Genomic DNA, 24,904 nt, shown 5'->3' with positions numbered 1-24,904 from the left:
GGACCATTTAACTTGGCTTAAACTTAGTAGGGGGGGATTTTAGGGGAGGTTGTATGACATCCCCCCAATCCCAGGAGACCTGTAATCAACCAATGTTAAGGGTTGGTTACATTAACACACAGGGAAAAATTGTAAATAGGAATTTCTTTAGCAGTTTTATACATTCATAATTTCATTTTGACTTTTCTTAAGTGACAATGAATCCCAACATAATCATGAACCTAAGTGGAAAACACCACCTAGAAAATAACTTAGTAATGTACTAAAACAAACAAACAAACAAAAAAATTCCCAGGATCTTGAAACAAGACAAAACAAAACAAAGCAAAACACTTGTGCTTTTGTAAAATTAGGAGCTTAGGCAGTTAACATACCAATGTCATCGAAAATAATATTTTCATATCTTTATTCCTGCTGGTTGCAGACATAGTGTACTTCACCCTATAACAGGAATAAGTTTCCTCGAGCAAATATTATATTGGTCTTTTATCTTGTGAGGCACTTACTGATTCCAGCAAGAAAGCCCAGCTGAACACTGAAGTCACCAACCACCAGAGGGAATTTAATTGTGGGTGGATTAAGAAAAAAAAAATCCTTTTGTAGCCTTCTTTTATAGGACAGATGGGCCAGGAATCTCCAGCCTGCTCTTGGCTCTTGCTTTTGAAAGACCTATTCCCCGTACCTTTGGAAGGCTGAGGTCAGTGGATTGCCTGAGCCCGTGAGTTCGAGACCCACCTGGGCAACTTGGCAAGCCCTCATCTCTACAATAAATCAAAAATGAGCCGGACGTGGTAGTGCGCGCCTGTAGTTCCAGCTACTTGGAAGGCTGAAGCAGAAGGATTGCCGGAGCCCAGCAGGTCGAGGCTGCGGTGGCCGGGAGCGGCCACTGCACTCCAGTCTGGACGACAGAGTAAGACTCCAACTCAAAAAAAAAAAAGAAAGACCTATTCAAGCCCAAAGTGAGATGACTCTTCACATCACACATATCCATCACAAAAAATGGGAAGTCATTTCCATGCTGGGAAACTTGGACTCCATCTGTGCTGTTAGGCAGCAGGAGAAGTGCATACACACACTGCTTGTGGCTGTGCCCCCTTGAACTTGGGTCCCATGAAGCTTGGAAAGCCCATGTAGCTTCGGCACAGGTCTGTGGTTAGATGGGGACTCCTTTGGTCTGGGAACGCCAGACCAAACTGTTGAGCAGAATCTGTAGTGGTCAGTCAGCTGTTGCTCTGCCAGTCAGTATGGAGAGAAGGGGGGCAGGTGGGTCATTTCGCCTGGGGGCTCTGGAGAAATGTCTTAGTATTCTACAGTCAAAGAGGACAATGGTGGCTCGAGTTCCTGGAGACTTCAACCTGGCTTTCTTGGAATTATCTGGTTTGCTTGTTTTGCTCAAGCAGTGGTAGAGTCGGGGTGGTATTATTCATTTTTACTTATATTTTTTAGAGGCAGGGTCTTTCTCTATTTCTCAGACTGGAGTACAGTGGCATGATTATAACTCACTACAGCCTCAAACTCCAGGGCTAAGTGATCTTCCTGCTTCAACCTCCTGAGTAGGTGGCATTGCAGGCATTTGCCCCCACATTCAGCTAATTAAAAAAAAAATTTGTACACATGGGGTCTCACAATGTCACCCAGGCTAATTTTGCACTCCTGACTTCAAGCAATCCTTCTGCCTCGGCTTTCCAAAGTGCTGGGATTATAGGCGTGAGTCACCACACCCAGCCTGGGGTGGTATTGCTTAGAGGAATATCAAGTATTCCAATCTGGACATGAAGCATTGTGTCCTGAGAGAATTCATCCTTCAATGATAGGATAACTTTTTTTCTTACAATATATAATCACAAGCAGAGCCAGCAATGTTATAGGAAAATAGAATATGGGCTTAAAAGCTCAGATCTTTCTGATTCTAACCCTGTCTCTATTCTCTTCGCAGAAAAGTACTTTCCTACATATAAGACAGGTGACCTAGTTCAAGGTTCCACTGGCACACAAATCTTGAGAAGGTGCTTTGAGTATCTGGAGTCAAATTCCATTTCTCACTGAATGTCTTTTGAGGGCCAACGACGACGTTCAAAATAAGAGAGGAAGCACTGACTTTGACACAGTGGCCACAAGGAGTGGTTATGATGGTCTGCTTTCCTATAAATGGAGTTCTCTTAACTCCTTGTGCGCCTTGAATAGGTTCCAACACATAACAAACACTTCAATCCCATGCATTCCCAAGCGCATATCCATCAAATCCAAATTGTAAACTTGAGTAAATAGATCTGTCTTACATAGTCCAAGGTATTTATTACAGGGATCACCCACTTCAGGAATTTAAACAATGTTCAGACCAAGGAAAAATTCTTTACCAGGGGTTTTAAACTCCATTTCCCCTCTTTCCAGCTGGCTAGCAGAGGCTGGCATGAAAGCAAGCGAATCAAGCAATTCCCACTCTTCCCTCCCTCAGTCCTGGACTCTCCAGTCTCTAATTTAACCCCTCCTTAGCCAACCACATGGTTTTGCATCATTTACCAAAAAAATGCAGTGCATTGGTGCCAAGCTGACTGGAGCCCCCCAGGGGACTCGCAGCAGGGTGGTAAGAACAATCCTTCCCACCACCACCCCCTTTCACATCACACTTTGCAAAAATTAAATAAATAGATTTAAATTAGAAGATCATAAAAAGGTATTTTCTTGTCTCTCCCTCTCCTCCCTTCCCACCCCCAACACTATCTTATAATAGGCTATTAATTCCAGCCATTTCAGACCATCTGAAGTGTAGTGTGTAAATTGTGGCTACATCAATCAGAGTTGGGTGTCTAGTTATTTCAAGCATTCCCTGTTGGCATAAAGAAAGGCTAGTTTGTGCGCTCCCGTCCAAGTGCAGCTGAGATCTCCATTGATTGATAACTGAATGCACAGGGCTGGAAACTTCTACAGCTGGGACAGCGGGAATAAGCATAACTGAGTTCAGCATTGAGAGGACAAAAGGAAAGGATGGGGAAAGGTGGAAATGGACGGTGACAAGGTGTTACAACCAGTGAAGGTAGGTGGGGACCTGGGTTTCACCATCTCTTGTCAGACCGGCCATGCTGGCTCTGACTTTCATGAGCTAAATTGCCCTTTCCTGGTGATGACTCACAATTTGTGTAGTAAACTCCCCAACAACTTGCCCTGATAACTCAACTCACCACCTTACAGCAACGATATAGAGGCATTATTTTTGCAACACCACAAAGTTTTGGAAGGGGATTTAAAGGTGCAAATGACTATGAGTGGCAGTGTCTTCACTCACAACCAGTTATATCCAGGTGGATTTTTTTACCCTCTCCTAGTTAATAATAATATTATTGTTAATAATAATTAGCTGGAGCTCAAAATTTCTACCGTGTCATATCTTGAATCATCTTTTCTAGACTAAAACACGACCACATGAAGTGGACCCTTCACAGACAGAACACATATTTTGATATCTTACTGTATATCACTAAAATTCTGCAGATATCAGGAGACCCCATTTTTTTCTTACAGAGTAATGGTAGGAAGTAGTCTGAGTATAAATATTGGGAGTTACTTATTTAATACAAACATGGATACAGGTTTTCTTCTTGTATTATTCTTCATCTCAAAAGGTGGGTGAGGTGGTCAGAAAGCAAGAGAAGAAATTATGGGGAGAGAGAGAGAGAGAACTCCCTTCCACTTAATAAAATAAATAAAGAAAGAAGGTCTACTTAAGCTTATGGGCCTTATAGATTCATTTTGACCCAAGTAAAACTCACTCCCTGCCACCCCCTGCCAAATCCCCAGGGTTAAGCGTGGCTTTCAAACACTGACATGCAGTCTGGGGCAGGGGAAAGATGAAGGGGAGGAAAAAGGAGGGAGGGGGGAGTCGACCGGGGAGATCAATCTTTGTTAATCCTTATTCTCTGGCTTGGGAGACAATGAATAGATTTGAGAGGGGATAGGCAGGGTCTGAGTGTCCCTTGGAGGTTTCTTTGGACAAAGTATGAACAGGGAGCTGCAGCTCTTGTGCTCTGTCTAATTATAGGGCCCTTAACAGAAATGAACAGCTGATCCACAGGACAGAAAGCAGCCATGAATCACCAAGGATGATGGTGGGAAGGGGGAGAGGCCCTCTCCAGGACACAGAGAGACTCAGACGGAGGGGCAATGCAAATAATTGCATCAGGTCTAGCCAAAGAACCCTCAAGTAATTCACTAAGAAGGTCACCGCTTGGGAGATCTGGAAGCCAACCTCTACCTCTGCTCCCTGTTCTAATCCAGCCGTCCCAGAACGTGACTTCTCTGTGCACTGGCTAGGGATTCCAAGTGGCGTCAGCTCCAGTGTCTCCTGGCTAGACTGCCAGAGGCTTTGCAGAGAAGTGTCTGTGGAGGGCCGAGTGGGCTCACAAGCCTTTGAAGGACTGCTGGTGAAAAGAGAACCCCATGAGCATCTGGCTCTGGGGCCAGCCTAGGCAATGGCCAAGGGAAGGCAAAGAAATGACAGGCAGCCTTCAGGAAAGGAATGCCGTCCCTCTTCTCCCACCTCCACCATCGCAATGTCAGACTGACCCGAGAATTCTTGGAAGGCAGCACTGGCACCAGATAGCACAGCAAGCAGAGGGGAACCTGGCAGGTGGCTTGGACCTGCTGTCCCTGCAATTCATATGTATCAGGGAAAGGAGACAGGAGTCTACCCTGAAGAAGAGGACAAGTACTCTGGGCAGGTTGTGGAGAATGTCAACCAAGTAATTAATATTTAGGGTCAGTGGGTCCAAAAAATATGAATGTCTGCATTCCCCAGATAATTCATTCACCAACTATTTATTGAGCATCTTTTTTGTGCCAGGCATTGTTCCAGAAATTGAAGACACAGTACGATAATAAGCAAAACAGAAAAAAATCCTTGCCCCCGCCCTAGAATTTCCTTTCTAGAGAGGAGAGACAATGACATATGTGGCAAGATAGAAAGTTCTGAGTTCTGTGGGGAAATACAAAGGAGTAGGAAGCACATGAGCCTGAGAAGTATGAACCAGGGTGTTAAGAAGGTCAAGGAAGTCTTCATGGATAAGGTGTTATTTAAGCAAGAACTTGGAAATGGTAACTGGAGGAGCCATGACAGTGCCTAGGGAAATACACCTTGTGCAGAGGTCAAAGGCTGAAGGTGGTAATGTGTGGATAACTGCCAGGTAGCAAACTGGCAGAGGCCTGGAGCCACAGGGATTGGTCAGAGGCGAGAACCAGGAGCTAGCAAAGGACAGGCACCTGGACAGACCCACAGGCATGCTAACACTGGCAGACAGGATTCCAAACCAATGATTCTTGGAACTAGTTGATAAATCTACTCTCGATGATTTTATTCAGGGTCAGTTGGAGGCCCAGGAGTTGGGTGAAGGAAGCTGAGCCTCATGTGCAACTGGCATTCCCGCTCTCAGCCTGCCCCCTAGGACCTTATATCATAGTAGTGGGGAAGAAGTCGAGCTGACATCAGGGGAGACTCCTGTGTGAAAACTAACCACACAGCATGATGTTTGCCAGGAGCTAAGTGCGTGGCGCCAGCGACAACAGATGCTACAAACTCTCCGGGGAAGGATCTGCGTGTCCCTCTCAGTTGGCTGGTTGCAGAGGACTTCCTGAAATGGCCCCTGCCTGGCTGGTAGTATCAGGTATCAGGTAGTGGCCTTTGAGACAGCCAGGGACAGGGGCCAACAGAGAAAGTGCTCCTGCTCAGATACTCTCTGGGCACCCTGCATGGGCACCCCTGGTCAAACAGCATGTTCCAGCAAATGTGCCCCATGCTCCTGTCTCCAATTACTTGGCAGCTCCCCTGGCTCCTAATTCTGGGCTTGGCCTCTCACCTCTGAGTTGGCGTCTGCCATGTCCTGCTCTTGAGCTCTCACTGCCCCCTCCTAGCACTGACCTTGGTGGCTTTCGTGGCCCTGCTGTTTGTATGGCACAGAACTTGTCATCTATTTGCTGCTTCCTGGTCCTGAATCTGCTGGATGCCGCTCCCATGCCAGTCTGATGTCTTGGCACTTCATTTAGTTTAATAATTAAGAATCAGATAAATGAAAGGGTGAGAAGAAGATACTGCTTACTATCAAAGATGCAGAGGAAGAAAGCTACAGAGGTTTTTGAGGTAAGGAGGTATATACTATTTTCCCTAAAGTTAAAAGGCAAATAAAAGGAATAGTGTATCTTGGCCTTCCCAAAGGATACATTCTTTCAAATCAGACAGGCATGAATCTGAAACCAAGTTGTGCATTTACGTGTCTGATCAGAGACAAAGAGTTACTTAATCACATTGAGATTTATTTTTTTCACGCATAAAAATAAGGATAATATACTTCCCTTTCAGAACAGTGGAAAGTATACAATAATCTATGTAAATCACCATGTATGTGATGAGAACATGGTAAGCCTGCAATCAAACATAGAGTTGTTTTTTGTTTGCTTGTTTGTTGCTATTATTATTATTCCTGGCAAAAATCAAGTACAAAGAATACTGGGGGTCCAATTCTGGAAGGTCTTGTTCAAGGAGGTTAAATGTCAGAGTGATCAATAGCAAAGCCAGGACAAAGACCCTCCTTGGTTTCTTTGCTAGCCCTGCTACCTAGAAGTTTCCTCCTCAAGACCTCAGGGTATGTCTGGATAGAGTTTGCATTTCAATCACATGTTTCCCTGCTGTTTTCTGTCTTATTTGTGCTGACGCCTGTGCCTGGACAGTCTTAATAGGTCCGTGTGAAAACCCAGACTTGGTGTGATGTGACCCAGCTGTGGACAACCTCTTGTTTCAGAGAATTGGCCTCTTCTCAGAGGGATGCCAAAATGAAGAAAACTTTTCCTTGGCAGTTTCCACAAAGTGAAATGCCAGTCCCCAGCCTTTGGATTTTTTCCCCTTCTGTTCACCCACGCTGTTTATGGAAAAAGAACCATGCGACTCATTCACACACAAATGGAGAGGTAGTTTGGGGATAAACAACACAACTTCCTGAAATGCCATTGGCGTTCGCACTGCTGTTATAACCACTGTCGTAGACTGCTGGTTTGCAGAGTCTACTGGAGTACAGAAGGTACTGCTTAGCTCCGAGGGAAAAACACAAGCTTCTGGCCCGTCCCCTGGACTCATTAATGCTGGAGACAGAAGTCCCGTCTCCACATTGTTCCTTCCCTGTCATGAATCAAAGCCACTCTCTCCGATCTCCCCAGCTCACCTCCTCCAAATGAGAGAACAAGGACAAAGGCCAGGGTAGATGGAAATAAGACAAAGCTTGTGGATATTTCTACTTTTAAATGGAGAGCTCCGAGCAAAACCTCGAGGTCATTTCCCATCTAGGGCATTTCTTGGCACCAGCCCCTGCTTCCTTCAGAGACTCCCACTGAATTTCTTACTCTAGCAAACATCTTTCTTGGGATCCAGCCCCCATCACACTTGTCCCAGGGAACCCTCTTCCTTTCCATTCCCTTCCAGTCCCAGAAGGTAAGTTTAAAAGCTGCTCTTACTATTCACGATAGCAAAAACATGGAACCAACCATGCTTCCCATCGAAACTGGACTGGATTAGAAAAATGTGGTACATATACACAATGGAATATTATGAAGCTATAAAGAAGGACAAACATATGGACTTTGCAGCAACTTGGATGGATTTAGAACCTACCATACTCAGTGATCTATCACAGAAACAAAAAGTACCATATGTTCTCATTCATAAGTGGATCTTGTACATCTATCATAATACTGTAAGAGAGGGATTGGCAGTAGTGGGAAACTGCCAGGGGAGGGGGAGTGGGATTGGCAGTAGTGGAAAACTGCCAGGAGAGGGGAGGCACACCTCATCAACAAGGGTACCTGCATAATGAACATTTGTATACCTAATCCTGAATTATACCTTACATCTTTAAAATAGTAATAATAAAAAAAGCTGCTCTAGTTTCCAGTGACTTACATCAACTTGAGAAAACAGGGACATGTGATGTGGTGGAGGTGGGCGGGGCACGTAACTAGATAATAAATATAGAGATGATGTGATATTTTAATATATTTCACAAAGACTGGCCTTAAACACATTGCTACACATCCTCAAGTTCTACCTAGCTCCAACATCCTGTCTGCTTCCAGCCAACTTTGTCACTGCTCCTCTGAGTTCTTACAACTCTTATAACTACTTCTCTATTTGCATTGATAATTATTCGCTTAGGTGTCTATCTCCCCTCTCTGGGCGGGTGACTCTGAAGGGTTGGGGAGCCTGCTTTATTTCTACTGAAGTATTTGGCATCATCTTGAATATAGCAGGAGCTCATTAAATGTTGAGTGAATGAATGGTGCCTTCACTAGTCACTGTTTCATTTGATCCCAAGATCACTTTTTGAAGATACTTCCATTTTTGTTTTTCAAGATGGATCAAAGAAAACGTGTGAATTCTCAAGTTTCAGAATAGGAGTAAACTCTCAGGGCCCAGAATGGGGGCCTGCAAGGTCTGTTCTCTCCCGAATGGGAGCCACTAATCTACACAGATTTGCCCTTTTCCTGTCAACCCAAACTCTGCAGTCTAAGTTTCCTGTCAGATCATCCAATTGACCAAAGTCAATGAGCTCAGGCTGTTAGTATTACGGAGGGCAGCTTCAGGCAACTGACCTGCTCTTCCTGGCTGCCTCCACAGAACAGGCACCTTCAGGATTCACTACTGAGGCTGCCAACAGGGCACACCCTCCACCAGAATGGGTACAGCTGGGCAGATCCTCTGGTTATGGATTTGCTAGATCACCTCCACACTGAGCCCTCAGGATGGTTTGGCATCCTTTCCCAAGGATTCCCAGAATACCTGCTCGGCCACTCCAGTCAATACTATTGTACTTTTCTGCTTTCCTCAATTCTCCCACTCATCCTGCTAACCTCCATCCCTTTCTGCCTCTCTCTTGGTGGATGCACTAGTTGGTACTTCATGAAGAAATCAGAATCTTCTGAATGGAAGTTCTGTTTCTCCTGCCAGGGCCACATACCTCCCTACTTCTGCACCCTCTGCCTGCTCTTTTCTTTGTTGCAAAAGAGAACATGCCCTTTCTCTGGCCCAGTGCCTGGTCTCCAGATAGATGCCCTATATCTTCCCTTTGTGCTCTTCAGAGACCACATTTTCCCCACTCTCACCACTCACTCCAAATTCCCTGTCTCCTGGATCATTCCCTGCAGTATTCAGACTTTGTTATCACCACATTAATACAAAAACACAAGAAGACTCCTCTGAGATCACATCTCCACAAAGACAGTGATATCTATTTTTCTTCACAAAGTTCTAGAAATAATGGTCTAAGCCTGCAATCTCCACCTACTCACTCACCTCTGAACCTCTCCAAAGGCCTCCATGCCCCTAAAAAATTTGTATGGGTGTGAAGATGGGCTTCATTTATACCCAAATGGAGATGTAGTTTGTTGTTGCCTACTTGAGAAACGATGGTGGCATGTACTAGTGTGGATGCAGTGGGGCAGGTGAGCAGGGGACTGATTTTGGCAAGATTTGAAGATATGACCAAAATGATGCTTTCATTTTGGATAAAGAATGCAAGATAAAAGAGGAGTAAAAGGGGACAACATGGTTTTTAAGCAATTCAACTGCAAAGGTGACATTGCCATTTCCTAAAACAAGGCTAACTCCAAGAAGACAAATGTTTAGAGAATGATGGTGTCCCCTTCTGTATTCTCAACTCCATGAGGGTGGTGGCTGTTTTTCACAAGTTCACCACTGTTTACCAAACAGCGCCTTGGGCTCTCAGTAATTATTTGTTTAATGAATGTGTAAATACCCAATTTATAATTGTATAGGTTTCAGTTAAGATACTTTCAGGTGGAAGTAATAGAAAACAACTTAAATTTACTAAAAATATAAGCAATTTATTATCTCACAAAGCAGAGGTTTTAAGCTCTGGGGTTGACTGATTTCATCTTTGAATCTCTGTCAGCCTCAGACTCAGACTCACCCTTAGGCTGGCATGCAGCAGTTCTAGAAGTCACATTTATAGAAAAAAGAAACAATAACTCTTCCTCATGCCAGTGTCTTCCCCACTCCCACCCTGTATCTCTCTCAAAAGAGAGCAAATTTTCCCCATAAGCCATGCAGCATATTTCCCTCTTATCTCATAAGACAAATTGGGGCACAAATTCCTTTCTGAGCCAGTCAGGGGAAAGGAAGCACAGTATGTTTAAATACCTCAAGCTCTCCTCTTGTGCTGGGGTGGGGTCAGCTTGCTCCAGACACCTGGCTGTAAGGGGATGGGGAGAATACCTGAAAAAAAATCTGGGTTCTGTTGGAAAGGAAGAATAAGAGAACTGGCACCTGTCTGAAACCAAACATCATCATGCTGACAAGATGCCTCATAATGATAATAAAATACAGGCTTATCAACAAGTTGTATGAATTCTAAAAGTGTTTCCGAGAAAGCAAAAAACAAAAACAAAAACAAAAAAAAAACCTAAACCAAAATGAGAAATGAACAAAAGCAAGAGTTTTTGATGCCTCTGAATAGTCTAGCTATGACAATTATCCAAAATGATAAATTAATTGTTCAATTTATTATTACTCTACACCACAAAAATACATTTCTGGTGAATTTAAAATAGACTATGAGAAATAATTGCAAATTTTTAATTAAGATTATTTATTGATTATTTCTTGAGCACTATGTGTTGAATATTTCTTGAACAACATGTATATATGAAGACTTGAGTTTGAAATTTAAAAGGAATAACAATATACAACTCATCTCAGTTCATCAGGAGGAAAAGGGAAAAACACCAATAGTTGCTGAAGGCCTGTGCTTTATGCCTGATAAGGTTATTATGTTTTGTTCTCCTAAGAATCCTATGCAGTCATCATTATTATCCTCATCAGACATTTCTAATGGTCACCAATATCTTGTTAAACTCTCCTTCTGAGTACATGGAAGCCTGTACTTTATAGGCTCACCGATGTTGGGTCTATGACAACAAGGGACTTAGATCACTTTCATATTGGGCATTGACTGCTTGTGTGAGAACGTCCAATCTCCCTCTCTTCCCCTGCTGTAGCCTTAGAAGTTTCACATGCTCTAGGTGACACAGCTGTAAGATGCTCTAGGAATACCAGCCTGGATTCCTGAGTGACTGTATGGAGCAGACTTCCTGCTTGCCTGCAATGAATATGTAGTATGAATAAGAAAGTTCTGTCATGTTAAACTACAGAGATTTTGGAGTTGTACCATAGTGTAGTACACTCAAATACACAAAATGAAAGTACTGAGGAGTCAGGTAACTCACCCAAAGCTACCCAGAGTGGTCTGAAGAGTGGGACTATGAATCCAGGTTTACTTGGGCTCCAAAGCTTACCTTGCTACATCATGCCAACTTCCATAATTATATGAAATTCTTGGCATATAATTGGTGCTCAGTAAATATTTTAGTGCTTATTATTATTGTTGATAATAACTTAGATTTTTTTAACATTTAAGCTAAGGCTTTCAGTTTTATATATACATATATGCATACATATATGTATGTATATACAGCATGTATGCATATATTATATGTATGTATATATAATATATGTGACATATGTGTGTATATATTCATTTAATTTCCCCAATAAGCTCATGAGGCAGGTCTTAGTAAACTTCTCTCTTTATGTCTATTTCTTCATTCTGTTAAACAAATCATTATTGATTCTCTAAGATATTCCAGGCACTACACTAGTTGCTGAGTATACAGCAATGACTGATCCAAGAATTAGAGAGAGTCAATGACTTATCTGGAGATTCACAACAATTAACAGGAAGAACTGGAATTTTGACTTAGATTGTCTAATTTTGAATTTCAGGAGTTTATAGTCTAGTAGAGGGTTAGGAAAACTGTACAGATATTAAACACAACAGTCAAAACGTTCAGAGAGGTAGTATAGAGTTTGTCCTCAATATATATTTATAGCTTAATCAAAACATACTACGGGGATTCAGGAGTGTAGGGCATGATTACTTCCAGCTGGGTTTACTAGCAAGGGCTGCCTGAGAAAGTGGAGGTCACCTGAGTTTTGCAGGATTTTGACTGAAGACTGTGAATTGAACGGGCATTCTAGTGGCCTAAGATATTCAAAATACATTTGGAGGAAATGTTCAAAATGCTGCAGTGTGGACTTTGCGTTGGGAGTGTAGGTGGTTGAGAAGGAAAAAGACAGTAGAATCGTGGAATGTTAGAGCAGAATGCAGCCTCAAAGTTCATCTAGGGAGGCAAAGACCTTTGATCTCAAAAGTTAACACTGGCCTGTTGGAAGTGATTGCATGGACGATTTTGAAGCTCATTAGTGCTCAATGGGGGAAAAGCCAAGGATCAATTACTGATTAATTGCAAGAGCACTACAGAAAAATAGTGGTGTCTAAATGCTATTCATCTGGCATCTCTGATCGTGTCCAATCACTTTATTTCACAATCAAGGGAACTAAGATCTAGAGAGGAAAAGCAACTCTCCCAAGGTAACTACCATCTAGAGAGGGAAAGCAGTTCTTCCAAGGTCACATGGCTAATTGTAGCCCAAGTGGAACTAGAACAAAGGTCACCTTTCTTTTTTTAATGCTTTTTCCTCCTCCATACTAGGCATCTGATTCTGAAAGAGGCTCTGCATTTGAACTATCATGTATGTGAGAGAGAAGCTCTGCGAGTTCTTCAGTAGAGAGATCACACATCTCACTGATGATGTGAGTGTGCTAGGCAGATTGATATGTGGAAAGCAGAGGCAGGAAAGGATTAGGAAAATGCCAAAGAGGAGTTAGGAATCATGTCATAGGACCTGAATTGGGGCATTAGAAGTAAAGTGGATGAGCAAGTGTGATTACAACAGAGGAGAAAGAATTACTGTTGTTAGTAGCAATATTAAGAATGCAGTTCATAAACAGATCCTTGTTCTGGAAAGTGATGCTGAAAAGAACATTTCCCCCCAGAAAGCCCAGACTAATCCTGTGTTTAAACAATCCTCGGATGCTGTATTCCAGGCTGAAGTTAGCTGTTTCTCTGAGTGCCAAACACCCATATGAAAACTAAAAAGAATGAGCCTGACATCTGAATGTTTGGTCTGTGTGACGCCAAGCATCCCACACAGCTGATTCAGAGGCAGCAAGAGGGCATGTGCTGCTGACTGCTGGTGTGGGCATGCTAGAGATTCCACTAGGTCTCTGGAGAGTTTGGGTGTGTGGGACATGCTACCCAGATGACACTTATTTAACTCCTTTTGGCAAATCTACTTCACTTGACAAGGAGAGATGAGACATAGAAAACACCCTAACTCATTCTAATCAAATCCTGCTCAGAATAGTGAGTGGTCTATATAATAGCAGTCTTGTGTAACATAGAATAGCAGTCTGTGTATAATAGCAACTATAATGGCATGGAATGCAGACTTCCTGGGTAATTTTGAAATATTTTCTAAAAAATATTTGTAATTGTTAAGCCATGAGCTAGAGGGTGATGATATGTGATGGAATAGAAAGAAACAGTTCCTATGTGACCTTGGGGGAGCCTGCATTTGAGTTTACTCATCTTTAAAATGTTTAACAGAGTAACAGGCACATAGCAGGTACTCAAGCAATATCAATTTTCATTCTATGATATTGACACAGAACTTAACATTCACAGGGCAACTTGAGCGAACCCCATTTCTCTGGATAAAAATCCAAGTTAGGTGGGTTCTAAAATATTAAGTTGTTCAGTGTCACCCAGCTAGCAAACAGTGGAGACCAGATTTGATATATTTTGACTCTGAATTCAGTATACTTTTTACTAGACAATAATAATGAGCATATGATGTATCTTATCATTTTTTAGTAGGCTATAACTTTGGTAATACATACTGGATTTTATTTTCCATGTATCTTGAGCAATAGTTATCACCACTGAGTATTTTTAACTGACAGAACAGATGTCTATTTAGAAACAAATTAATGCATTCTCCTGAGGAATGGGTTGAACTTTATGATGTGAGGTCCCAAGAATATTCTGGCGATCACAAACTATTTTCAACTTGGAATCTGGGGGACATTTGACCATATAAAGAGGACTTTTTATTTTTAAATAAAAAGGATTTCAGAACTTCCAGATTGTTGATAGTAAAACTGTTTCTCTAATTATTCTTTTTTGGCTTTTAATCCATTCATTTCTTTCATTCAATCATTCATCTAGCCATTAAACATTAATCACATACTAGGTACTACTATCCTTAATGAGCTCAGAGTTTGGGTAGAAACAGACAAACTAGCAATGAATTATGACACAGTATGAGTCAAGAGATAAAGAAGAGATGAACAGGGCACTATGGGATGTTGAGGAGGGTATCTGACTGAGACCAGGGAATAGGTAGATGGGCGGAGAAGCGTTCCTAGAGGATCTGCTATCTAGGCTGAGATACAAAGCATGGTTATAAGTTATGTGGGTATAGAAAACTGTGGTGTGCAATGGAAGTCTTTCTGAGCCAAGGAAGCAGCAGAGGCAAAGGCACAGAAGAGCGGAAAAGCATGAGGAGCAGAGTGTGTGGCCAGAAGAGGAGAATAAAAACACAGGCCTGGAGATAAGGATGGAAGACAGATCATGAGAGGCCACATTTTATTGTTTGATTCACATGGGGGAAATGTGTTTTACACCAGTGTCATGCTCCCCACAGCTGATCAAGATTCTGTGATCCTGTATACAAACACCAAAACACACACCACAAAAAACACATCATGCACTGAGTAAAAAATAATAAGCAAAAATTGTTTTTGCATGTCTGGATGCTATCTTCTTTATAGATGGGAGTCAGCGCCTTCAGCCATGTAGCTTGTATGTTTGTTTGGCTGCTTTTTAAGCCTGGTGGATTAATAGTCACGGCATTAAAAGAGAAGAAGAATACAGTAAACACTATTAGGCATAGTTGGATGAACAAGTTACCATTGACGGTCAGGTCTCATGACACTGCTGTGCCACCTCTCCCCCTACAAAGATGTAAACAAACTACCTTTAAACTTTCAGGTTCCTTGATCAGTGGAGACCTGGAGCCAAGAGCACATCTTTCCCAGAAAACATAGGTATGGAGGAAAGTCTAGCAACAATAGGCATAGGTCACTGATGGAGATGGCAAATGTGTGTATTGAGAAAATGTGAATCATAGAATCATAAACCAGAAGCGCTGGATGTTTTAGAAAGAAAGTTAGATAGCCCAGGAGCTCGCCAGGGCTTTATGCATCACTACATGACTATTACTTGCTCAAGGCTGGACAGCATCAAGTCTAAACAGTGGTCTGAGCCCAAGAGAAAATCCGTATGTGTAGGGGAGGTAATAATGAGTCATTTCTGCTTGGCTCTGCTCTTAGAAAAAAATCTCCCTGAAAAATTTTATAGGCGAAATTGGCATTTCAGATATAAAGTGGTTACTAATTCTCATTTTTCAAGGTTCAAATGTGTGTTTTTTAAATTAAATTTTATTTTATTATAGAGATGTGGGGTACAAGTGAGGATTAATTACACAAGCAGGCTGCATGAAGACAAAGCCTGGGCCTCCACCTGGCCCTCACTCCCCCCGGTATAGAAAGAAGTACCCTTTGTGTTGTCAAGGGTGTTTTTAAAAGAGAAAAAAAAATGGAGGGGAGAAAACCTGTTTATCTCTATTATTAGCTCCACCAGCAAATTTTGCTGGAATCTCTATAGACTTTACTAAATGATTACTCCATTTTCATTAAAAATGCTATAGGTGCAGTGGGTGTTTATTAATTGATATGTCCAGTTAATTGTGTTTACAGCAAGCAGTTATGGGCTGAAATGCATTCCCTCATCCAAATTCATATGTTGACTTCTTAAGCCCCAGCAATTCAGAATATAACTGCATTTGGAGAAAAGAGTAATTAAGTAATTAAGTTAACATGAGATCACTGGAGTGGGCCCTAATTCAATATGACTGTGTCCTTATAACAAGGGGAAATTTGGACAGATACAGAAGAATGACTACATGAGGACACAGGGCAAAGATGGCCATCTGTAAGCCAAGAAGAGAGGCCTGAGACAGACCCTTCCCTCCTGGTTCTCAGAAGAAACTAACCCTGTTGATGCCTTAACCTTGCACTTCCAGTCTCCAGAACTGTGAGACAGTAAATTTCTTTTGTTGAACCACCCAGTCTATGGTACTTTGCTAGGCAGCCCTAGGAAGCTAATACACATGCATACTTATTATGTATAGGTATTATTACATTTAGACTGTGAACATTTTAAAACTGGCTACAAAATTCTGATTTCTTGCAGGAAAGGTATCGCTCTTTCATTGTATGTATTCCTGTTGTGACTCTAAATAAGACCTCCTGCTCTACCTCCAGTTGGGGGCGGGCTGGAACTATGACCCAAGCAAGGCCAATCAGACACTTTCCTGGGACTTTGACTTTAAAGTAGAACTCAGATGAAAATAGTGATAGACACTGATATAGTTTGGATATCTGTCCCTTCGGATCTCATGTTAAAATATGATCCCTAGTGTTTGAGATAGGACCTAGTGGGAGGTATTTGGGTCATGGGGATAGATCCCTCATGAATGGTTTGGGGCCCTCCCTGTGGTAATGAGTGAGTTCTCACTCTACTTACGCTGGAGCTGGTTGTTTAAAAGAGCCTGGCACCTCCTTCTCTCTCTCTTACTTCCACTCTCCATGGAACATGCCTTCCACCACTGGTAAAAGCTTCCTGAGGCCTCACTAGAAGCCAAACAGATGCCAGCAAAAGCATTAGACAAATATACCTCTTTTCTCTATAAATGACCCAACCTTGGGTATTTCTTCATAGCTATGCAAAAATGGACTAATATAGAAACCTACTCATGGTGCTGACCAATGAGGCTAGTAAATAGCTTCTGCTACATAGATCTGTGTTGCTGCCAGCATCCTGCATGTGTGCAAGCATGGTTGTCCAGCATTCCCATAGATTCTGAGAGTGGTCCAATGTCTTCTATAAATTGCTTTATCTTAAGTTAGAAAGACACATTTTTTATAGCTTACAAGCAAGTATTTTTCTAATTCAATTCATGCAATTTTTTAGCTGAAATCTAAAAGAAATATTAATAAAAACTTTATTTAAAATATTTTTCTTGCTTAGTTCTTTTTTTAAATTCTCTTATGTAGGTTTTGTGCATTCACTCATTATTCAATAATGTTTACTAAGCACACAATATGTGTCAGATATTGTGTTAGATGATTTCAGCGAACTAGATGCTAAAAGATATTCTGTTGGGAATTACTGCATATTTAGAAATTAGTTCTTTCATATATTATTGAATCATTTAGAAGTCTGCATAAATTTACATTGACAACTCAAGTTAGGCAAATTCCATTTAAGCCTAGAAAGTTTTAAATCAGAAAGTGTTTACTGAGCACCTACTATATACAAGGTTCATATCAAAATAATAGACAGTGGGAAATAAAAAAGAAGTAAAGATTGCTTTTCCTGAAAGCACTTATTAGTATCCCCTCAGATACATTTAATAATTGATAAATAGGAGCAAGTTCTATATTAAACACCAAACCTTAAGAAAATGAGAAAAGTTATTCTGAATCCTCCTAACCCAAACGATGTTACCACAGTAGAATTTGTTGTGTTTACACTATGCTAAGTGATTTAATACATGATCTCATTTAATCCTCACAGAAACTTCTCAGATGGGTACCATTATAATGTTCATTTTACAGAGGAGAAAACCGAAGTTGAATGAGGTTAGGAAAAACACCAGCACCCTTTAAAGCTCTTAAAGTGGCACACAAATTCCCTCCAGATCGATTTGCCCTTTGCTACCACCACCATCTCAAGTATGAGAGGCCAAAGGAGGCACTTAGCCTTTCCAAATAGAACCTGTACATCACGGGACACTGTCTCTTGTCCTATCCTGGGTTTCGAACTTTGTTGTACTTGAACATTCTTTCTTCACCTCCAAGGTATCATCCCTGCTTCTAAGCCTGGGGGTTGTGAGCTTTCATAGCAGACTGCTGAGACTAGAATTTCAGAATAAATCAATAGGCATCTTCCATGGAATTTGCTACAGTGGGACTTTACAAGTGTCATTCCTTGGCTCCTCCACTCATCTAACAGAGGCAATCGGCAGCACTCATCTCTTATAAAAGTTTCCATAAGACAAAACACGAGAGCTCAGTTCCATTTTTTTTTCCTGGAACTCTTTATCTCTTATGAGCATCAGTAATCAAAGTGGCATTTACTAGCTTGGCAAATGAATAAACCTTTACTTTCCCACAAGTTTAGTTGTAGGCATGAAGCTCTTTTAAAGTTTACATAGCAAACAGACAACTGAGTGTTGTGCGAAAGAAAGAAAGAAAGCAAGTTAGCTACGAGGAAAAACTGTGTAACAAGGACCACACTGATCCTACATTAGTTTCTTAGTAACTTGCAGAGTTTGTAATTTTTATCATTTACCTTTTTCTCCACTACACCAATTCCTAGGGGACGGTTCATTTTTTATTCATTCTGAAAGTTTACCATCAATCATCCTCTTAAAGAGCTTGCCAGAAACTTGGACAGAGCCTCATAATAAAATTGCAGAGACAGAGGACTAATTGATTTCTATAAATAATGTTTAGCTGTAAAGATATGAAAGGTGGTTACAACCACATGTATTAATCTCCCTTTTGCTCCATCTATGTCTGCAAAAGCAGACTGTACCTTGACAAAGTACTCTGACTATTTTGCCCTGCAAACACACAGCAGGAGATTAACACCAGATGACTCACCCCTCCCATCTCCCTGTCCTGCCCTCCCGCCCCTCCCCCCACCACCTTTGGTCAAATCCTCTAATTAATCCTATTCCCTGCCCCCACCCCCCGGTTATATTCTATAATTTAAAATTCTATGTCCATTACTATCCCTGCTCTGAAAACCTGCAAGAAAGTTGACAGTCTCCCATTTCTCTCTGCCCCTCCACCTTTCTGTCCAACAAAGAAAAATACAACCCAAATTCCAAATGCAAAAGCATTTAATCAGACTACAAGACTGCCAATGTTCAAGAAAAACAGTAACTACTGGTGCTAAAATGTTATTAATGTGTGTGTCTTGGAAAGGGGGAGAGGAGAGGATAGTGTGTCTCCAATGGACACTCACTCCCCTACTGGCTTTAATCACATTGCGCAAAAACACCCAGCAGTTACTACCTGTCAACATCTTATAAAAGGGAACAAATTATATCTGGGGAAATATATGTGGGCTGGACAAAGATAATGCTATAAAGCTCATATTCATTTTGAAGTTGTTGAAGAAATATTGAGAACTCACAGAGGTACCATCTGCTCGGACTAACTGCGATACACCAAAATATAAAGCAAACTAGAGACAGGGCCAGGGCTGAGTGATAGATGTCCAATTACAAATTATGAATATTAGGTCATTAGAGACTCAACCACTGATTCCTAAAGGCACCGTTTTAGCCGGTTCAGCCAATCAGCTGATTCTAATCCCAATGCAAAACAAAATGTCACACTATCACTGAAGAGCATCTTCTGACTATAGATCAAGTACAAAATGAAAGATGACTTTCACTCAGGAGACAGGGGAAATTGTTATGATAGACAGAATTCAACAAAATTGACTCATAGTTTCCCCTCCTCCTCCTTCTTTACTCTCTCTCTCTTTCTCTCTCTCTCTCTCTTTTTTTTTTTTTTTGGCCTAGACCATTCCTAGATGGTGGTAGATATTTTCCATAAATAAGAGTGCTAGGGAATCTTTTTAATGGAGCAACATAAATGACTAAATTGCTATAAATAAAACAATTCCATATCAGTTTACTTCTGATGGCATTAAATAGTTCTGATGATTATCATCCTCAAAATATGGTCATAATTTTAAGTGCTTTCATGGATACCTTCTTTTTCATAGCTTTTCATGTGAGACAGATTAAATTTTCTCAAAGCCTTTCTTTTAGGGGGAAAATGCATGCTGTGTTTTGTAATTTTAAGTCTCAGTAAAGTTAATCACACTTGTAAACAATCATTTATTTTTTACATAGGCTCCTTCTTTAACATTCCTTTGCTCTCCACATGCTGTTTAGTTGTCTGTCTTTACCCCTTTGAATCTGTTGATCGGATGCTCTAAGAAGGTAGAAGCTATTCTAGCCCCATCTGTTTTATCCAGAGCCCCCAGTGGCTCGATGAAGGCCACCAACTCCCATACCAGCCAGTGGTGTTTTTAACTTTGCTAGCTTTTTCTGATAGTTTCATTAACCATTTCTCTTATGACTATAACCTCATCTAAACACCAGCATGGAAGAAGACAAATAATTGGAAAGGAAAAGATTTGGTCTAAGAAAGTTTTTCTTTTCTTTTCTTTTTAAAAAGTTCTTGAGTGGGGAGTCCAAGTCCATGTTGAAATTGAGCTGTCATGCCACTTGAACTCATGGTTCCTGAGCTACTTCTAGGAATCAGAAAAAATAACCCTTGGGGTGTATGTGAGGGAACTTGCTTGGTCTGTGTTAGGGCACTGCATGACTGATTCAACCAAAGTTCATGGTGTTCAAATGACCGAAGCATTACAAGCAGGCAAAAAATGAGCACATCTGTTCATTGGATCAGTGGAAGGAACCTACCGAGCCCTGAAACTCCATGGCTGATGGGTCTGGTAGATTATTTAGCACTCCAAAAAACTGGGGTGTTCTCATGTAGGCTGGCTGGAAAGTGAAGAGTGCCAAGATATACACGGTAGTGTATTTATATTACCTGGAGTTGAAGAACTGTGTAACCCAGTTTCAACTGCTTAAGGCAATAAGCAGAGTTCTGAAACCAGGAGTCAAGAACACCTAAAGTTTGGATTCCACACATCCAATCTAGTGAAGCCTCCACTGCTTTCTGATCTACAGATTTATCCCTGTATATATACCCTCAAACGCAACACTAAAATCTTGAAGAAGGTAAATAATCATTTGTCAGGACTGAATGCACTGGTAGGTTTAAAGGCAGTAGAGTTTTTGTAGAAGGGTCTATTTAAATGCATCATTGGGAACTTGGAGATCAAAGAGACTGAAGCCAACCTATGAGCTTCATGAGCAACGGGCAGGGAAATAGTCTTTGGTAAGACATCACAGTCCCCACACACTCCTAAAGTCTTAAGAGAGGAAGGAGCCTTCAGAAAGATCCATAAGCATTGGAGCTATGGTCTCTTGCTTTCCAGTCATCTAGGTGCATAAAGTGATGAGAAGCCCTGGGGTCCAGCTGCTCTCTGATAGGTGCATTTCAGACAGACCCACTTAGTGCACATTCAAGTTGAGGTGGTCAAATAAAGCTATTGCATCACCTATTTCCCGAGCCTTCCATGATCTCACCTGGTTTAGATAGCTGTCTCTGGAATAGCTGAAGGAAAGGATTTAGGATTCCTTCCTCCCCAACCAGGCATCTATGTCCAAAATCCCCATCCTCTTCCTTATGCCTTCCCAGTGGCCTGAGGTGGTATTCTATCATGACCACACCCTCCAAGAGAACCTCTGGATCCTGCTGCTTTGGAGGGCTGCCCCCTCCTAGTTGGCACTACCTAAACTAAATACAATAAACCCACTCCAAGTAAGACAGCAGAATGGGGTAAATCAGGGACTGACAAACTTTTTCCGTAAAGGGCTGGAGAGTAAATATTCTAGTTTTTTCGGACCATACAGTTTTTGTTGCAACTACTCAACTTTGCTGTCTTATTGCTAAGGACAGTATATAAATAAATAAACAGCTGTTTTCCAATAAAGTATTACTGATAAAAACAGAGGACAAGCTAGGATTAATCTGTAGTTTGCCAACTCCTGGTGTAGAAGAAAGAATACTAGGTAGAAGTAAAGAAACTACCCCCTCTCCCCAGCCCTGACCTTAATAGCTACATGACTTGGTGAAAGTCACCTTACTCTTCCTTTCCACCTCCCACTACCCACAAAGGCAGTGAGGCATACAGAAGGAGGGTAATGAGTGAGATCCACCATCTGAGCTTGACATTTCCAGTTGTCTTGCTCATCTGTGGCCAAGAGAACAAAGGTCATCGGATTTGTTCTGATAACAATGGCTATCATTTCAAGCATTTGCTATGAGATGACATAAGTTATCTCTCCGGTCTCATTTTCACAGCTCTCAGAGATAGGTAATGTGATCCCTCTTTAGTAGATGAGGAAACAATCAAGATCAGGAAAATTAAATAACTTGCTCAAGTTACAAAATGAGTCAGTTTCCAGCTCAGGATTCAAATCCAGGTTCATCTGACTCTGTCCAAGTTTTCTAGTTACCATGTGGCTTCCCAAATAGGTTGTTTAGTTCCCAAGCCCTTCTCTCTAACCAACCACCTTGCAGATACAGTTTCTGGAAAACTATTCTCTGCAAAGTTGCTGGAATGATCAGATATTATTATTTTTGTGGGTAAATCTGCCCAATGGCTTTCTATCAATCCCCTCCATGGCCTACGGGGCCCCTGTGCTATCTCATGGCAACATTCTGACTTCTGCTCTCTGCTTCACTCACTCTGTTTCAGTTCCAGGCACCTTGCTCTGCCTTTGACACACCAAGCTGACTCCTACATCAGGACTATCATACTTGTGGGCTCTCCATTCTGGAGCTAGTGTGATTCTCCCAGTGTCAGCAGGGCTCATTCCCTCACTTAACTGATACCTCAGCTAATGTTACTGCCTCAAAGAGAACTCCATCCAGAAAAAAGGAAAGTCCTTGGTTTTCAATAGTTGCCTGTTGATGGCTGATTAAATGAAAATGTTCTTTCATTTATTTCATTGGAATCAGGTGACAGAGCATAGCTGGCTTAGAACTAGCTGCTCAGCACTCCGTGGGCCGAGATTCAGATCTACTAGCAGTGAAAAGACTTGTCTCGTGGTAGGAAAGGTAGCCTGCTTGCCTCCGTCAGAACAAATCCGAGGATCACTTCGTCTCATTCTTCAAAAGCACCCACTACAGAAGAGGTGGAAGAAAACTGGGAAAGACGGTCTCATGACTCTGAATGTCAGAGTTACCAGAGACCCGAGAGGTCATCTAGGGTCCAGAGTTTTCTAGCTTCCAGCCTCTGAGCCACTGCTTCATCTACCTCCTCCTCTGCATCCTTCTTTGCAGCAGTTGTTCCTGACCAAACTGGCCACCCTCTTCCAAATCCTCCTCTCCCTCAGGCTGAAGGCAGCATGAAGACTTCAGATTAGTACTTTGGTGTGACAACAGTTTTCATTCAAACCCTGCCACTTGATGGATGAAGAGACTGAGGGTCAGAGAACTGAAACAGCTTGGACCAGTTCCTGCCACGAATTACTGTCAGATCTGAGTCTATAGCCTAAGACTCCTGATCACAAGACTGGTCCTAGCTCTACACTTCACGCAACAAATGGTAATAGCACCCCACACTGCTCATTCAAGAGTCAATTCAATTCTACAAACATGGATTGAGCACCCAAAATGCACCCAGACCCGTACTTTGGTTAAATTCAGGAGAGCAATAATGACAACTGTACAGCTCCTGTCCCCAAAGAGTTTACTGGCAGTTGGAACACAGAATGAAATATGATTTTTTTTTTTTGGTATTAGAATGTGGTTAAAAGGTTAGGGCAATAGGTAATCAGTTTAAACTCAGAGAGTACCTCAAAGCACTTATCTCAGAGATTCTATAAAGTTGTGTTTAGACTTCACTCTGGATGTGATTTTAAGTGGAAGGAAGGGAGGGAGGGAGGAAGAAAAATAAAAGGAAAGGAAATTGAGTGGTTCTTTGGCCTCTTCCTTTCATTTCTTACTTGCTCTTATCTCTGATTCTTTCAAAGACCTTAGGTTGCATGGTCATTCTTTAGAAGCTTTTTGATAGGGTTCTCACCTACTCTGAGGTCCTGGGGAGAAATGAAAGAGCTGAATACTTTCCCCTTCTCAATATCCCTCAGCCAAGACTTCAGTGATAACCTTCTTCATTATTGTTGAAACTTTTGATTACTATTAGTCAAGCCAATAACAGACATTTTCTCTATCAAGAGGCACACTTGAGGTGTTCTGGACCAACCTGGGGCAGTTACAGGGATGCAAATGCAATCTACACAGCCCGCAGGGTTAGAATGGGAGCATCTGTCAGTCAGTCCTGTATTGCCCAGCTCTGGCTCAGTCACTTAGAAGTGATCTCCTACAAGAAAAGTTCACTCCCAACTTTAGAGCAAATGTTTCTTCTCCATCATCATGACAATAAAATAGAAAGACAGAGAGAGAAAGCAAGAGTGTGCATGCTAGCAGAAATTATGAGTGAGAGTTGGCATTAACATGGAAACAAGCAATCCCTGGTTTCCTTGTATTTATATAAATAAAAAGCCAAGAATAAGATAAAAACGAGAAAACAAGTTAAAAACTTGCTTCTTGAAGCCTTTCTCCTTCCATCTCTTCTCATTGTACCACTTCCCAAAAGACAAAGACACACTTCACAGTCCCAAACTACTTCGGATCAAGACTTGCCTGCTTACAGAAATGAAACCAGCTTTCCCTCTGCCTGACCAAGGATGCTCACCAGCTCACACCCGAATTCACTCACACACTCAACCCACATTTTCCTGCCTGTTGAATGCAAAACAATGTCTCCAAACACCAATTACCGATATTCAGAACTGTTGTTTTCCTACCCTGGTTAGAGACGCCTCCATGAGAGACGCGGGGCTGAGCTCTTGAGTTGAAAGAGGACCTGGGGGGTGGAGAGAAACCCCTTTTGCGAATGTCCACACGGTCCCGTTGCCAAGGGAACCCTGGCTTTATCCAGGGAGGCTGAGTATGGCCGCCTCTCCCACGGCTTGGCTCCAGGAGTGTCCAGATCGCACAGCACAGGGTCAAGAGGAGAGGCAGGGGAAGTACCGCACATGCTTGACAAAGAAATCACTTTCAAGGAATAAAAGAAATGGTGAAAAATGTCTTAGGAAGTA

The 24,904-nt window shown here is 41.8% G+C and overlaps 1 protein-coding gene across 1 annotated transcript in view; it reads right to left on the bottom strand.

Annotated features, from left to right (window-relative positions):
• ANKFN1 (ankyrin repeat and fibronectin type III domain containing 1) overlaps nucleotides 1-24,660 on the bottom strand; it is a 294,650-nt gene extending 269,990 nt beyond the window's left edge. Inside the window, exon 1 of the mRNA XM_008072011.1 lies at nucleotides 24,611-24,660. Within this exon, the coding sequence (XP_008070202.1) occupies nucleotides 24,611-24,631 (21 nt within the window). The 5' untranslated portion in view covers nucleotides 24,632-24,660. The remainder of the gene's footprint in view (nucleotides 1-24,610) is intronic.
• Between the last annotated feature and the right edge of the window lie 244 nt (nucleotides 24,661-24,904).

The sequence above is a fragment of the Carlito syrichta genome, unplaced genomic scaffold (genome assembly GCF_000164805.1).
Source record: "Carlito syrichta isolate Samal-C Ts95f unplaced genomic scaffold, Tarsius_syrichta-2.0.1 Scaffold314811, whole genome shotgun sequence".
Taxonomy (NCBI): Eukaryota; Metazoa; Chordata; class Mammalia; order Primates; family Tarsiidae; genus Carlito; species Carlito syrichta.
Note: the sequence above shows the minus strand (reverse complement) of the source record. Positions and strands in the feature narration are given on the sequence as shown.